Raw genomic sequence first — 14,862 nt, 5'->3', positions numbered from 1 at the left:
TAAGTCAAACATTTTTACTCCTTCACAGACTCGTAATAATGAAGTGAGCAAATATTATGTTAATTTAACACATACAAGACTGTGCTCTTACACATATATCAGTGTTAGATATTTGTGTTTTGTAAAGTTGGTGACGTGCGGTGAAATATGATGTTTTCTCATACGCTCAATCAGTGATATTGATTTGTTTGTGTGGACTCTTTGAAATCCCAGTCTGTCTAGCGCAGCCTTACCTGAGCCCATGATAGGTTGTAGTTACACTAGGTGAAAAGTTAAAAGCCGAACAATGGTCTAGAGAAACTGCATGTCAGATAGCTTTTGCTTGCTTTTTCATCCCCTTGCTTGAGTTTGCTTTTCAATTTTAAATCGTCTGGCCTTTCTATCTGCTGGTGTCACTGCAGACACCCACAGAGTTTTAACATTCAGGTTGTGCACCCCATCAATTATGCAATTATGCATTCAGCCAGTCGAGTGTCCACCCAGTCACAGAGGTCAGGAAACTACTAAAGATGCTTATTGGATTCGCTTGAAGATGATTATGCAAATGTTTATGAGAGAGCACATGTACAATTAAATTAGAAACAATGATGCATTTGGTGATGAGACCCACAGGGCATAGTGGGTGCATGTCCTGCTGGTAATCCATGCTGTGCCATTACAAAGCTATTTGGACAGTTTATCGATCAATACAGAAAAAGGGTCACCAGCATTAAAAACGCAATACAATCACACGGTATCTGCAAAAACCTTGTGATTGATCATAGAAGAGAAACAAGGAGCGTTTGTTTTCTACACTGGGAGAGCCCGTCGGCGTATCACACTCCCCCTCGCTCACTCTGCGGCTCTCTCATCTAACGGGCTGAGAGGCTGAGCAGCCTGCGAGAGAAACAGCGAGCAGGGAAGAGAGAGGAAACGGAGATGGCGAGCATCAACATGGGGTCGAGACCGCTGCTGCTGCTGGGGCTCGCGTGGCTCCTCATGGCCGTCCTAACGCCTAATGTCCGAGGTCTACACAACAACGATGACCAGAACCAGGACTCCGAGTGCAAGATGAAGAGCGTCACCGTGTCTGCGCTGCCTTTTTTGAGGGAAAACGACCTGAGCATCATGCACAGTCCGTCGGCCTCCGAGCCCAAGCTGCTGTTCTCCGTTCGGAACGATTTTCCCGGGGATGTCGTGGTGGTGGACGACCTGGAAAACACCGAGCTCCCGTTTTTCGTCTTAGGTGAGTTTTCGGAAACACGGCGGTCTCCGCGGATAATTAGCCGCCAATTAGCAGCTTAAAAACAATTCCACTGTTTATTATTACACTGGAGCATCTGTCTATTAGCTTAGCCCTGGCTCTAAACCCTTTCTACACTTCTCTGAAAAACCATATGCTATTTATCAACCCGAATGAACAAGCAACGCCATTAATCTCGTTTATTTGTCATAAATAGTCTGTCAAAGTTGCTTAATTAGTTAAGCACCTGTTATTGAAAACACAGGTGTGCTAAATCTACACTTAGCACTTATTTTGGCAATAATAGGCCGCATAGCATCCTTTAGCTAGCAAAAGTGTACGTCTATTCAATGTATTTGTAACCAGCAATGCACATATTTGTAAGAGGAGCGTCCCTTTTATGTCTTGTATTGTATATTCTCCCTTAGTTTACACACGTGCTCGGTTAGCTACTGTATGTGTAGGAAACTACTTGCTAACAAACTAGCAAGTATGCAGCTAAACTACTCTCACTTTAATATAACTCTTGTTTTGTGGTCACGTTGTGCTGTTAGTTTCATGCATGGGTTTTAATTGATTAAAACGCAACTTTTTGTTGGATTTCAGGCTTTGTTAAGGCAACTTTATCCAAGTTTATATCAAACCGTCGACTTTAAGTGGGCTAAACTGTGTTTTAATAACTGAGGTTGGCTCAGTTAGCTGGCTGCTGTCCATGGCGCTGAATCGCCTGCTTTGAGCACTTTTGGACTCTGTGTTGGTTTCATTATAATATGTATACACCCAGTTTTTTTTCAATTGTTTATGTTGACATTTGTGTGTTGTTACTGGGGACCGTATACCTTATCTATTGGCCCATGTCAGTATTCAACATCAGACAATAACCTCATGTATGTGAAAGTGTGCTTTGCAAATACTGAGTTTTTCATCCGTCTGTCTCTTTGTTGTCACTTTTCAAAGCAGTTTGTTTTCCCTTTCATACAAGCATTTTCCATGGGTACTTTAGTTTTCTGTTAAAAGGGGGTCACAAGGGGATGAACTGATTACATGCACATCATCCTAATCCTCTAGTACACCATGACAATCATTTGACTTCCCAGCATATTCAGGCATATAATATAAAGAGTTTACTACTGATATTCTACAGTACTGATAATTCTGAATTCATTTCTAGCCCTCTGAGCTAAACATCAAACACATCCAGTGATGCAAGGGCACATGCAATAATGCAAACTACATTGTCATTTTCAAATGGACACTCAGCAAGGATATATTGGTTGTCAGAGCAGCTATTGTTGTATACAATTCAGCATGCCATCTAAAGTGTACAGACAACTCACAATTGTTATGAAGCATCCCTTACAGCTTTGAAAGTTTGTAGAATGCAATATCCTGGTTTTTAATTGATTTAAAACCAGATTTGGTAGCATCTGAGTTTAGCCTATCCTTTTGCCAATGACTCTGAACTCAGTAATACAGCCAAATTATTCTTCACAGTTTAATTTTCAATTTCATTCTTTATTTTATTTTTTATTTAATCGTTTATTTGGCAGGGATAATGCACAGTAATGAACACTAAACACATTAAAACGTGTCAAGCGTAACAGTGCCAGATCCAGATCCATTTCCAGTCCCTCACATAAAACATTTAAGACAATTACATTTTACAAACATAGCAAAAACAAAATACATGATATGCAAAAAGTGCAAAAGAGCAAGAGCAGCATGCACAACTATTTATGACATGGTAATACAATACAGCAGCAACGACATATAAAGTGAAAGAGGAGATTTCCCTGTGTTAAACTGCATTTAGCGGTGATTGCACGTCTGTTTGTTTCTCATCCATTCTTTGAGTTGACCTTTGAAGCTATTGAGAGTGGGACAATCCCGTATCTCAGTTGGGAGGCTATTCCACAATGAGCTGCCTTTAATGGAGAGGAGATTTTGTCCAAAAGTGGTCCGTCTACGATGGACTTCACAGTCTCCTCTGGTTTCTCTGACCTAGTGCAGCGTCCTGTGTGTTTTCTGTGGATGAATTCCCCTAAGGGAGAGGGGGGGGGGGGCAGTCCATGTAAACATTTATAAATAAAGCACATACTTTTAAAAGTCAAAACTCAATACATTCAGTTTTTCAAGGATGGTACAGTGGTGGTATGAGACTGAGTATGGCTTTCTGTCAAACACCTTGATAGCTCTCTTGTACAGCTGTTCTATTGGTTTCAGGTTTGTGGCACAAGCAAACAACCAGTTTGTCAAACAGTATTCAATGTGGGATAGAATCATACAGTGGAGGTCTGACTTTGCAGCATTGACAGTTAAGAAGGGTCTGATTTGTTTAAAATGTTGCAAATTGAATGGTATTGGATACTTTCTTAACATGTTTCTTAAAAGTCAAGTTCGAGTCCAAAATGACCCCAAGATATTTGAAGCGGGGGACTAGTTCTATTTCTGATCCATTTAAAAACACGTTGGATCCTTCGATTTTGACTAGTCGTTTACTGAACATCATGCATAGTGTTTAACTCTAAGCAAATGTTGTTCAGCCAGTGTTGAACCTTGTCCAAAGCAGTAGAGAGACAAGATGAGATCATTTCAGTGTTCTTCCCGTGTACAAAGATGACCGCATCTTCGGCATACATTTGCACATTCAAATCAGGACATACATTAGGCAAGTCATTAATGTACAGAGAAAACAGTAACGGTCCAAGAATGGAGCCTTGTGGAACCCCAACAGGGTTCACAAGGTAGGGGGATTTGGCTCCATTGACCACAACACACTGTTTTCTGTTCGATAAGTAAGACTTAAACCAATGTATCGAAACTGCAGAACATTTTAAATGGGTCAGCTTTGTAAGGAGCACTTGGTGGTCAACAGTGTCAAAAGCCTTCCTGAGATCAAGGAAGACAGCACCTACATATGGGCTCGTGTCCAACATGCATTTAACCTTTTCCACAAAGACACAGTTAGCTGTCTCAGTGGAGTGGTGAGCACGGAAACCAAACTGCATTGGGCGGAGTGGAGCGAATCCTTTGTCTACATGTTTGGTGATTCGTTTTGACACCCATTTCTCAGCTATCTTAGAGACACAGGGGAGGATGCTGATTGGTCTGTAGTTGGAAATCATTGCCTTATCCCCAGATATAAAGATCGGTGTTACCGTGGCCACCTCCCAGGATAATGGAACTTCCCTCGTGCTGATAGATTGATTCACTAGCATAGTAATTGGTTTTATTAGACCGTCAATGTGTTTTTATAAAGTTGGTGTCTAAATCATCTGCATCCCTAGCCTTAGAACCTCTTAACCCTGAGATTATATTTTTTACCTCAACCTCTGTGATTTCCTCCAGATCAAAAATGGGGTGTGTATCCACAGTCGGGCTAGGTGAGACCTCAGATGGCGGGAAGAGCTTTGTAATGTCCAAAGCACTATTTATGAAATACTCATTGAGTGAGCTGGCCATCACTGCAGGGTCTTTCATCAGGGCATCATTGATTTTTAATTCAAGAACATTATTTTCCTGGTTTGTAGCTTTTCCCTTCAGTCTGTCCTTCCTAAACATATTATATCCTGCCATAGATACAAGAGTGGATGGTGACGACTGTTTTAGCCAAGATTCCGATATTCCCAAACAGTCAATATTGGACTCAAGAAGGAGATGTTTTAGCTGTTCATGTTTATTGCAAATTCTGCGGAAGTGTAAATGTCCACTGAATAGTCCCGGTTTGTGCCGAGGATCCCACACTATGTTTGCTTGATTCACTGTTTGAAACATTTTGGTGTAACAGTGTTTTTTAAATACCGGATTTCTAGGCTTTACCTCGGTGCCGTTGTTGACAGTGGAGCAGCCAGAGCTAGCTGTTGGTTTGTGGTTCTCTGTCGCTAGGCCGCTAGCCATCGGTGCCCCAACCCTGACAGCGAGTCCACAGAGATCCTCCTGCAGAGCTAGCTGTTTTGTTAGCCGGCCTCGTCTGAAACCAGTCCAGTGGTGTCCGGTGGTACGAGAATCTTCGCTGCTAGGCCGCTAGCCCTCGGCGCGAACCTGTAGTCCTCCGATGGTGTGGATAGAGGTCCTGCTGCTAGGTCAGCAGCCGTCAGCGCGAGACCGCAGAGACCCGCTGGTGGTGCTAGCTGTTCAGCTATCCGGCCTCTTCAGAAGCCGACTGATGGCGTGTGGAGCTCATCAGCTGGGCCGCCAGCCGTCAGGTTGATGGAAACAATGCCGGAACCTGGACACGAGTGGATATCTCCCGAGAGCAAGAGACACAGCAGGGCCAATAGCCCAATATTCTCCCTTTTCGTTTTTGACCCTTTTTTTGTTTGAGAGAGTCTGCCAGGAGTGCCAGATGAGTGAACTGTAGATAATATGCCGACCATGGCCGAAGTTCTTGATATTCAACGATGTTGCTGGTGCACACAATGATGTATCCTCAACAAGATTTAGGACAATCATGCAGAGATTGCTGCCACTGCGCCAGAACTGCCTGCCGCCATCTTGGGAGAGAGAGAATAACTGTAGTGCTGTTTACTTTATTATCAATTGATCTTTGATGAATGAATGAAATTGCTCTTACATTAATTGTTAAAATTAACATTGTTTCTATGCCCCCAAGATGAGTTCTTTATGCCAATGATGAAAAACAGTGAAGGCAGCAAATGCCTTAACCAGCCGGGTGTTTTACATATTACTTTTACGAAACCTTTCAAAATTAAACTTGATGTGACACAAAACTTTACCTTCTTCAACATTATATAAGATATATACCCAGTCCCATACAGTAGAAACGGTTTGATTTAATTTGGGAGAAATTCAGAAGTAGAAAATGTAGAAGTCTCACTTTTGACATGTTCTGCATAGATGACTTACTTTTGACTGCTGTCACCATTATGCATTCAGTTTGAACTGTCATCATATCTGAATTGGCTTGAAGTCAGTTGTCAATTGGGGACATTCCCCTTGTGGCGCTGGCAGCGTTGTGTGCATGGAAAACAATTTGGCTTGTCTACTTGTAGATACATCCCACACCGTATTATATACTAAAATGTATGTCTGTTTTAATGTACACAAAATGTTTGAATAGGCAATATAAAGGCCTACTTTAGACAACAGTTAATTCAATAAGGGGAAGAGGGAAATAAGCTCAGGCAAATAAACAGCACAGCAGATCTCTCAGGACTGCTGTTGCATAGCATCGAGTGTGCATTTGTATCTGACATTTCATCATGTAACATTCTACACCAGGACGGAACACTTTTAATGAAACTTCACACTGGGGAGCCCACAATTCCCACAATTCCACATTGTGAGAGACCCAAGTATAAACACTGGAGCAGCTGCGGCCTTTAATTAATGAATGTATTTTTTATTTTGTTTAATGCTTGATTTCCTTTGCTGTCTAACAAAACCTATTGTGTGGAATAATGGCAGCTTTGAATGGAAACCAGAACTTTTACTTGTTGTATACAGGTCTTGACAAGAAGAAAAAAATCAATTCACATTAACATTGTGCAGCTGTATTGATAACCAGCGGTAATTACATTTAAAACGGTGTTTCAGCAGCATTTTGATAAGATGCTTGCTGATGGCTGTTTGTGTAAGCTCTAAACTCTTTCTAGTTAAGCATGCAGTTGTTGTCGCCTCAAACTAGCCTTTGGCTGTTCAAGTCTGCATTAGCATAGCATCGTTATGATTAATGTTGTAGATTGTTCCTACCACACATGTGTCTTCACCATTATACAAGATGTGTGTGACATAATGCCAGGTGTGGAAAAAAAAATAGTGTAGGAAAACTAAGTAGCAATAATGACAGAATATGATATCAGCAGTATTCCCTTTTTAGAAATGCAGAGGATCTGATTTTGGAACATCTTACAGCAGCATTTTTGTTGAAAATGTGGTGCGGTCGGGAACATTTTAATGTCCAGGACAAATGGGAGAAATTCCAGGCAAACATAATCTGTGTTGATCATTGAGCTTAAAACAACTGATAGGAAAGCTTTATACATGACATCATCAAGTCATGTGGATTACTGGATTTATATTTCATTGTCCTCTCTCCGCTGGCTCACTTGGGACGGGATAATGGAGGTTACCGTGGCCAGTTTGGCCCAGTTGGAATCAATTGCACTGACATTACTTAAGAGGGAAAGAGAGAGAGAGAACAATTCACACGAGTGGTCATCACAGCCCTGATAATCAGTAGATCTCAACAGTGGATACGGTGAGGAGGAAACCATTTTAGAACAATAAAGCTTTGGCTCTGATTTGGACCAAGAGTAAACACATAATTTAGCCACTTGAATTGCTGTATTGGGATATTTTCCAGAGGATTTTAATTTCTAAACAATGATTTATGCTTTAGTCTGTGATAACTGTTAATTATTGTTCATGTTAATGCATTTTAAGGAACACAGTCCTTTCTTCCAATGCTGTGTTGTATTGCTCTTGATTCTCTAGAAGCGACAGTCAGTCCATAACAAACACAAAAGAACGATAATGTGCTCGACTTGTTTTGTAACTTTTATGTAACTCCATGTACACGTAATAATGTTGGACCCAAACTTTGTTTTTTTCTTGTTTGCTTTTCAATGGCTTCATTGTCCAGCCACATGCTTAACATAACTTTGTAGAAATTATTATGCTATGCAAGTAGGGCTGCTCGATTATGACAAAAATCATAATCTCGATTATTTGGGTCAATAATTGATATCACTATAAAAAAAAAAGAATAATAAAAAATAATCGTTTTATTTCGATTACGTTGTTTTCGTAATCGTTGCAAGCCATAATCGTAATTGCGATTTAAAATACGATTGATTGAGCAGCCCTATATGCAAGTATAAGTTTTACTACTTTCTATTTTAAAGAAGTGTTTTCACGCAAATTCTGAAGGATATGTCGTATTGAACAACATTCTAAAAGTAGTATAAAGAGTATATTATGCTTTAGGATTGGTTTCAGAAGTCTCTGTGAACATTTGAATATGTTTTCTTCTGTAACAGACAGAAGTTCAGCCTCAAGACCCTCACACTTCAATCAGTTTATTATAGAGTACTGTAGCTAATCACGCAGTACATACCTCTCTTACCAGCAGCAGTGAGGCCCCCCCCCCCATTTCATCAGGACACCTCATCCTCAGCTAACCCCTAGTCTTTATTTGAGTGTTTGAAGACGTCAAAAAGAGAGATCAGACTTTTTAAGAGTCATGGTCTCAATGTCCTCGTTAGAGGCGGGATTACAAAGCTGCATGCCTCACTTTGGGAAGAGGAAAACAAGGAATCTTGTTACGAGGCATACTGAGATTGTTTTATTTTCCTGAGCCCATCCACCTCTTTAAAGTAACGTCACTTAAAAGTGTATCTGCTTTTAAATGTGTGTGTGCTTTGTAGGTTGGGTGCAATTTCAATTCCACATTTTATTTTCAACCTTTACAGTGGCTCGCTTTTTTCTCGCCAAATTGCTTCGCTGTGAAGCATCCAAGAAGCAATTTGAAAAGGAGAGATTCTGTGACTGACAGTACACTTTAGCTGCAGGACTGCAAGCCACTCATTAGTGTCAGAGAATCCCGGCTACGTTATTAGAAATATACCCTTTTGGTGTTCTGCCATAAATTGTGCAGGAGGTGAGGTAATAAAGTCTCCCTCTACGAGAGACTGGTGCCATATTTGCTGTGGTAGTGATTTGCACATCTGGGCAGGAGGCTTGGAAGGTGTCAGCCTCTAACTGCCTCCCATTCAAATCAGCTCACCGGGACAATAGAGTGGTGCAGTGATATTTTTGTAGGCCGAGAAGTTGGCATTGCAAGGTGTCAAAAAGCAACAGGTTTCTTACATTAGATCTTGGACAGGAAATGAGCTCTGTTGCACATTTGTTATACTTAGTTTTGTTCAACGAGTAATCTACACATATTAACACCATGTTTTTAATATTTGATTTCAGAAATAAATTGCTAATATTAGGCTATAAATGACTTGGTGGTCGCATGACTTAATGTAACCACCGCTAACACTTAGGGGTGCAACAACTAATCGACTTAATCGATTAAAATCGATGACCAAATTAGTTGCCAACTAATTCAGTCGTCGATTCGTTGGTGACGTCATCACGTGTGTTTTACGCCCCGTTAAGCTCTAACTTTATTGGTCTTTGTATCGGTACTGGAGACATTTAAAAAATATATGTCATGTATTATTGCTACAAAGACATTATATCGCAGTCTTAGTGTCGCCAACTCGTTTCTAATATGCAAAAAGACAAACAAATGCGTCTATGATGTATTTTCGATCTTTCTCTCCCCCGCCTGCTTGCGAGGGGGCGGGGCAGTTTACACACGGGCAGCTGCAACATGCAGCAACACACACACGTGGGAGATGGCGGAGAGAACGCGCTCCGAGGTGGTTCAACTTTACCCGTCTCGATGTGGAGAATGCTCGTTACCAAAAGTGGAATAAGAGTTTAGCATGTAAGGGCGGTAACACGAGCAATTTGTCTAAACATTTAGCAAAAGTGCTCCACATCCAGACGGAGGAATGCACCGGGTTCGACTGTCTTTCTAGTAGCTCTGAAGCCCCCGTCCCCCGTCCACGAGTAACGTTTCCACGTCAGGTGTTATGTATGCTAGCAGCAACACACGGAGCTAACTACATTATACAAACATAATGATTAGAGGTAACAGAGTTATTTGCGGACTTTTGGTGACAGAGCCTTCAGTGTGGCATCCCCCACCCTCTGGAACTCTCTCCCCCCCGAAATCCGCAGCGCCCCAACCCTGAACATTTTCAAAAAAGCCCTCAAAACGCACCTTTTTACCAAGGCTTTCCCCACTGTATAGTTAGTTTAATAGGTTTATTTGTCCGCTACTTCCCCCCCCACCCCCTTAACCTGTCTGCCTTTTTTCCCCTACTCCCCCCCCTACCCGACTTGTAAAGCGACCTTGGGTTTCCTGAAAGGCGCTATAAAAATATTATATATTATTATTATTATTTAGTTTGTTAACATTTCAGCTATTCTGTTTACAGTTCTGTCATCAGATTATTTAATACGATTTGTTAAAACACTGTTGTTTCTTTTGATGTGAAATATTATTTATTTAATTTGAATAAAAAACAATGTTAGTTTTGTTCACAATTTAAGTTATTTCAATAATATATGTATTTTGGAATCAAGTATTCATCTTTATTGTCTTCATTGTTAGTTTCCACATGCCTAAAACAACCTCAAGCTAAATCTAAAAGTTGATGGCTAAATAAGAGCGTTTGAGAAATTGTGCAAGGCATACAGTAATAGTCCGAATAGTCGATTAATAGTTTCATTAATCGATCGATTAATCGATTATCAAATTAGTCGTTTGTTGCAGCCCTACTAACACTTAAGGTGGATTCCTGTCTCATTTAGCAGCTTGTGAGCAACCACCATTTTGAAGACACATAGAAGCTTCAGACATTCAACGGTGAGTTATTTACTGACATAGACTATACTTATGTGGCTGAACAAAAAACAACAGACCTTATTTTGGGCATCGAAACCGACTCATCCAAAAAACATTGACTTTGAGAAAAGGGAAGTGCTAAAATGCTAACTTATTTTGGGATTTGTGGCTCATTCCAGCCAGCACTACTACATAACTTAGTTTGCACCATTTGGATCCATTCCATAGAAAGGTTACATTGCGGCCAAAGGTGCAGTAGTGGAAGGTGCATTTTCGTTCAACTGGTATTGAGATTTTTTTTTTAATATTTAGGACATCAAGAAGCTTCATGTTATTTCTCTTTGTTGAAATTGTTGTTATGCTGGGGAATATATCTGTGACCAATCTTGTCATGTAAATTAACCTTAAATTAACCAAGTGTGGTCAACTAGTCTTGATGCAACTATAAAATGACATACATTGTCTGTTCATCGGTGAAACTAACCACCATAGTGGAGTTCCTGGAACAGTCCAATCTCTATCCTTTAATATCTCTTCGTAATACAGTGGTGCTTCTTTCTTCGAGAGGACAAGACAATGGACTAAATCTATGTTCCACTGAGCAATTAAAACGGCCTTAATATACTCCCGTCATAATGAATATTTTACAGAGAAATAATTACTGTAGATGTAGGATGTCAGAGACGCTTTGCTAAGCTTAGTGAACACATAACTCATTTGTTAACTGGATTTCTGCGTTTTCTTAAAGCTTTTTATCAGTGTAGGTGAGTTACATCATGCCAACCTATGAACACAGTTTTTGTAGTTCCCTCTTTCCTCTTTTATGAATTTTACATAACTCACCAAGGTTCTAGCACAGGGGTGGCCAACCAATCAGAGGTAAAGAGCCAATCATATACTGTGTTACTGCAGAGAGCCACATCATACACACAGGCACACATGCTGGGTGTATGTCCCCCGACCTCTCTCTCTCCTTCTCTCTTTTGCTCTCAGCCTTTCTGTGTGCTCCCTCACTCTCTTTGTCTATGTGCCCCTCTCTATCTCACACACATACAACATGAACATCTACAAATGAACAATAATTGACACACAGAGACACACACTCAAAGACACACCCTCCCATAGACACACACACCCTCTCACATACAGAAACACATACCTCCGCTCAGCCAGATTTCCTATACATGTCACAGTCCATGATATTGACAGAAATTGACTTAAACCTCTCCTACCATTATTAAGACCAGGGGCCTCATTTATAAAGGGATATACGCTCAAAACGCCAGTTTCTACGCAATGTTTGCGATTTATAAAATACTAACTTGACGGGAAAACATGCGGTCCTCCACGCAAACTCTAACCCATGCGTATGCACTAAGCACAAAAACGGGAGAGACGAGAAACTGCGACACCGTTGGCAGAAGGAGGAATGGAGAGAAATGTGTGGAAATAATACCATAACTAAAATGTTACCTCATTTATCATGTATGAAGAATTCATTTTCAAACATTGATTAAAGCCAATCTTAAAATGATTAAACAAAACGCCTGTTTGCGACTCCTCAGTGCACACAAAAACATAACTTGGAGAAATAAATAAATACGGATGTTATTTAAAACCACCTTGAATATGTTGTGTTAATGTTATGAAATGTTTTCTCGTAAATGATGCGGTAAGCAGGAGGACAGAATTACGTCTAAACTGACGCCGTTTTGCTTTTCTATAGGTTGTAGATACGAGCATGGTTTTATATACTATCATGTTTAATCGTGTTTTATGCCGTTTGCCAAGACTTGATAAGTCGCTCGTAAAACACAGGAGGTATGGAAACTAAGAACACCATATGTGGTCAATTGTACAGCTAATATAACGCAACACATTAGTTGTATTTCCTTTAACTGGTGGATATAGGGTTGCTGCGGGGAGGGGGGGGGGTTGAGATGCACAGGCTGCAGCGGAGACGCTGCGCACAGCTGATCGACAGCTGGAACACAAACCACCAAACACAAAAAAATTATTCAGATCCAGTCGTCATGACTCCACTCCGGAGGGATTCCCCGATCATTTCTTACAGTTTCTCATCAAGGGGGGGGTCTCCTGTCCCCGGTACAAACACACTGCCTGAGGAAGGCTATGTGTATTTTTTTTGTCATGAACCTTTTTCGGACCACTTATTTATTTATTTTGGTGACGATCCGACCTCCATGCTGCTACTCTGGTTCAAACGGCATCCACCAAACAATATGATTTATCTCGACCTCCCCAAAATAACCAAAATCTGACACGGTGTGAGATGTCTGTTTTAGCTGTTCTGTCGTCATTTCCCGCGATCTTCTTCATAAAGTCAGTCAGAATGAATGAATGGGCGTTTCTTTGACTATTTATAGGCAAATATGGGCGTTACGTGAAGCCTGCAAAAGCTGCACCGCATTTCGAGTCGATTGTGATTTATAAAAAGGGAAACCGGCGTAGGAAGTGCTGTACGCACTTTCCTCGCTGGTACGCAATGTTTGGTGAATCGGAAAATGTCGGAACATTTCTGTAAGCAACCTTCCTACGTGAATCCTACGCACGGCGTTATAAATGAGGCCCCAGAGGCCAGTTATAGTCAACCATTAATATTGTGTCTCACACATAAACTCTCATTTCAAAACATTTGAAAAAAGTAGTTATCTTACTATGCATCTTGAAACGTGCAGAGGATGTGGAAGGGGCTCAAACGCATGAAACACATTTGCGATCTTTGTTAATCATTTTATAAAAATATGCCTGGACTTTTTCTCCCTGTCTGTATCTCACACACAGATTCATGACAGTTATTTAAAAATAAATGGAAATACATGAAGTGTATTTTTGTTAATTCTCCTCACATGACATCTCAACTTGTACCTAATCCTCTGACTGACAGAAGCTCTGCTGACGGATGCACTTTCTCTCTTGTTTATTCTTTACCGCGAATCATCAAATTCGGGAGCCCTTCTGTGTCAGTAGCCAGCTTTCCGGGAGCAGGCCTTCTCACATACACATATACAACTGCAAAGTGTTACCATTTTGATTTAATAACATTATATTGAGTTATTACGGTTTGATCCGAGTTATATTTCTGCCGATCGGAAGCAGATCTCTCCCTTCACTGGCCGTTTCTCAATCTCGAGGATACTGGCTTCCAAGCCAATATTTCAAGGATGCTGCGTCACCGAGTGCCGCCGAAGGACTGTTCCAATCGCCAGCATACTTGGAATTCCACCGAGGCCGCGTCCTTGGTTTGGGGGAAATTTCGAGGGTGCACATGGGTAGACTTTGCGTCCTTAAAATCCCCACAATGCTTTGCGCACGGACCAATTTCAAAAACCCTTGCGGAGAATGGCTGAACCGACGCGGCACACATTTAAATGTAAGTATGTAGTGGCGTAGAACACGTGTTGGTAAATATGTTACTTTGTTACATCAATCAATCAATCAATCAATCAATCAATCAATCAATCAATCAATCAATCAATCAATGTTTATTTATATAGCCCAATATCACAAATGTTACATTTGTCTCAGTGGACTTCACAGTTTGTACAGAATATCAGTATGACAATACGACACCCTCTGTCCTTAGACCCTCACATCGTACAAGGAAAAATTTCCGGAGAAACCCCACAGTTTAAAGGGAAAAATGGGAGAAACCTCATGGAGAGCAACAGAGGAGGGATCCCTCTCCCAGGACGGACAGACGTGCAATAGATGCCGTGTGTAAATCGAAAAGATAATACATTTACAACATAGGTAGTCCAAATGTTTGGAAATGCATGTGTCTATAATAGGAAGATGAATCCACGAGGATGTCAGCAATCTTGTGGGAGCCATCAGGGAAGTAGTATGGTGAGAGTCAGGCAGGACCGCAGAGACTGGTTCAGCCACGACTCAAAGTCCAGGACTCAGATCCAGTGCTCAGGATAGATAGAGGATCCAGGACACACGACCACAGCAACAGGATTAGCCTCGACTCAGGATCCCGGCGTAGATATGGACACAAAAAAGAGATTTGGGGGAAACTGGGTTAATCGGAACATGAGAGTACACAGGTACAAACAGCCAGAAAGACGGAGTAAGGTGCCCCCCCCAACAGCCTATAGCAGCTAAACTAACGTGTCTACATACACGTACTCCCTTAGGATAGGTTGAGGGAAAAGGGTAGCAAGTAAGAAGTAGGAAACAGAGGTGG

At 41.1% G+C, this 14,862-nt stretch overlaps 1 protein-coding gene across 10 annotated transcripts in view; it reads left to right on the top strand.

Moving 5' to 3' along the window:
• The first annotated feature begins 868 nt into the window (after positions 1 to 868).
• Positions 869 to 14,862, top strand: part of astn1 (astrotactin 1) — a 493,901-nt gene continuing 479,907 nt past the window's right edge. For all 10 annotated transcript variants that reach the window (XM_034105004.2, XM_034105002.2, XM_034104998.2 and 7 more), the window contains exon 1: positions 869 to 1,225. In XM_034105004.2, the coding sequence (XP_033960895.1) occupies positions 919 to 1,225 (307 nt within the window). In that variant the 5' untranslated portion in view covers positions 869 to 918. The remainder of the gene's footprint in view (positions 1,226 to 14,862) is intronic.

This window comes from Pseudochaenichthys georgianus, chromosome 17 (genome assembly GCF_902827115.2).
Source record: "Pseudochaenichthys georgianus chromosome 17, fPseGeo1.2, whole genome shotgun sequence".
Lineage (NCBI taxonomy): Eukaryota > Metazoa > Chordata > Actinopteri > Perciformes > Channichthyidae > Pseudochaenichthys > Pseudochaenichthys georgianus.
The sequence above is the reverse complement of the archived record's forward strand: the minus strand, read 5'-3'. Positions and strand labels throughout refer to the sequence as shown.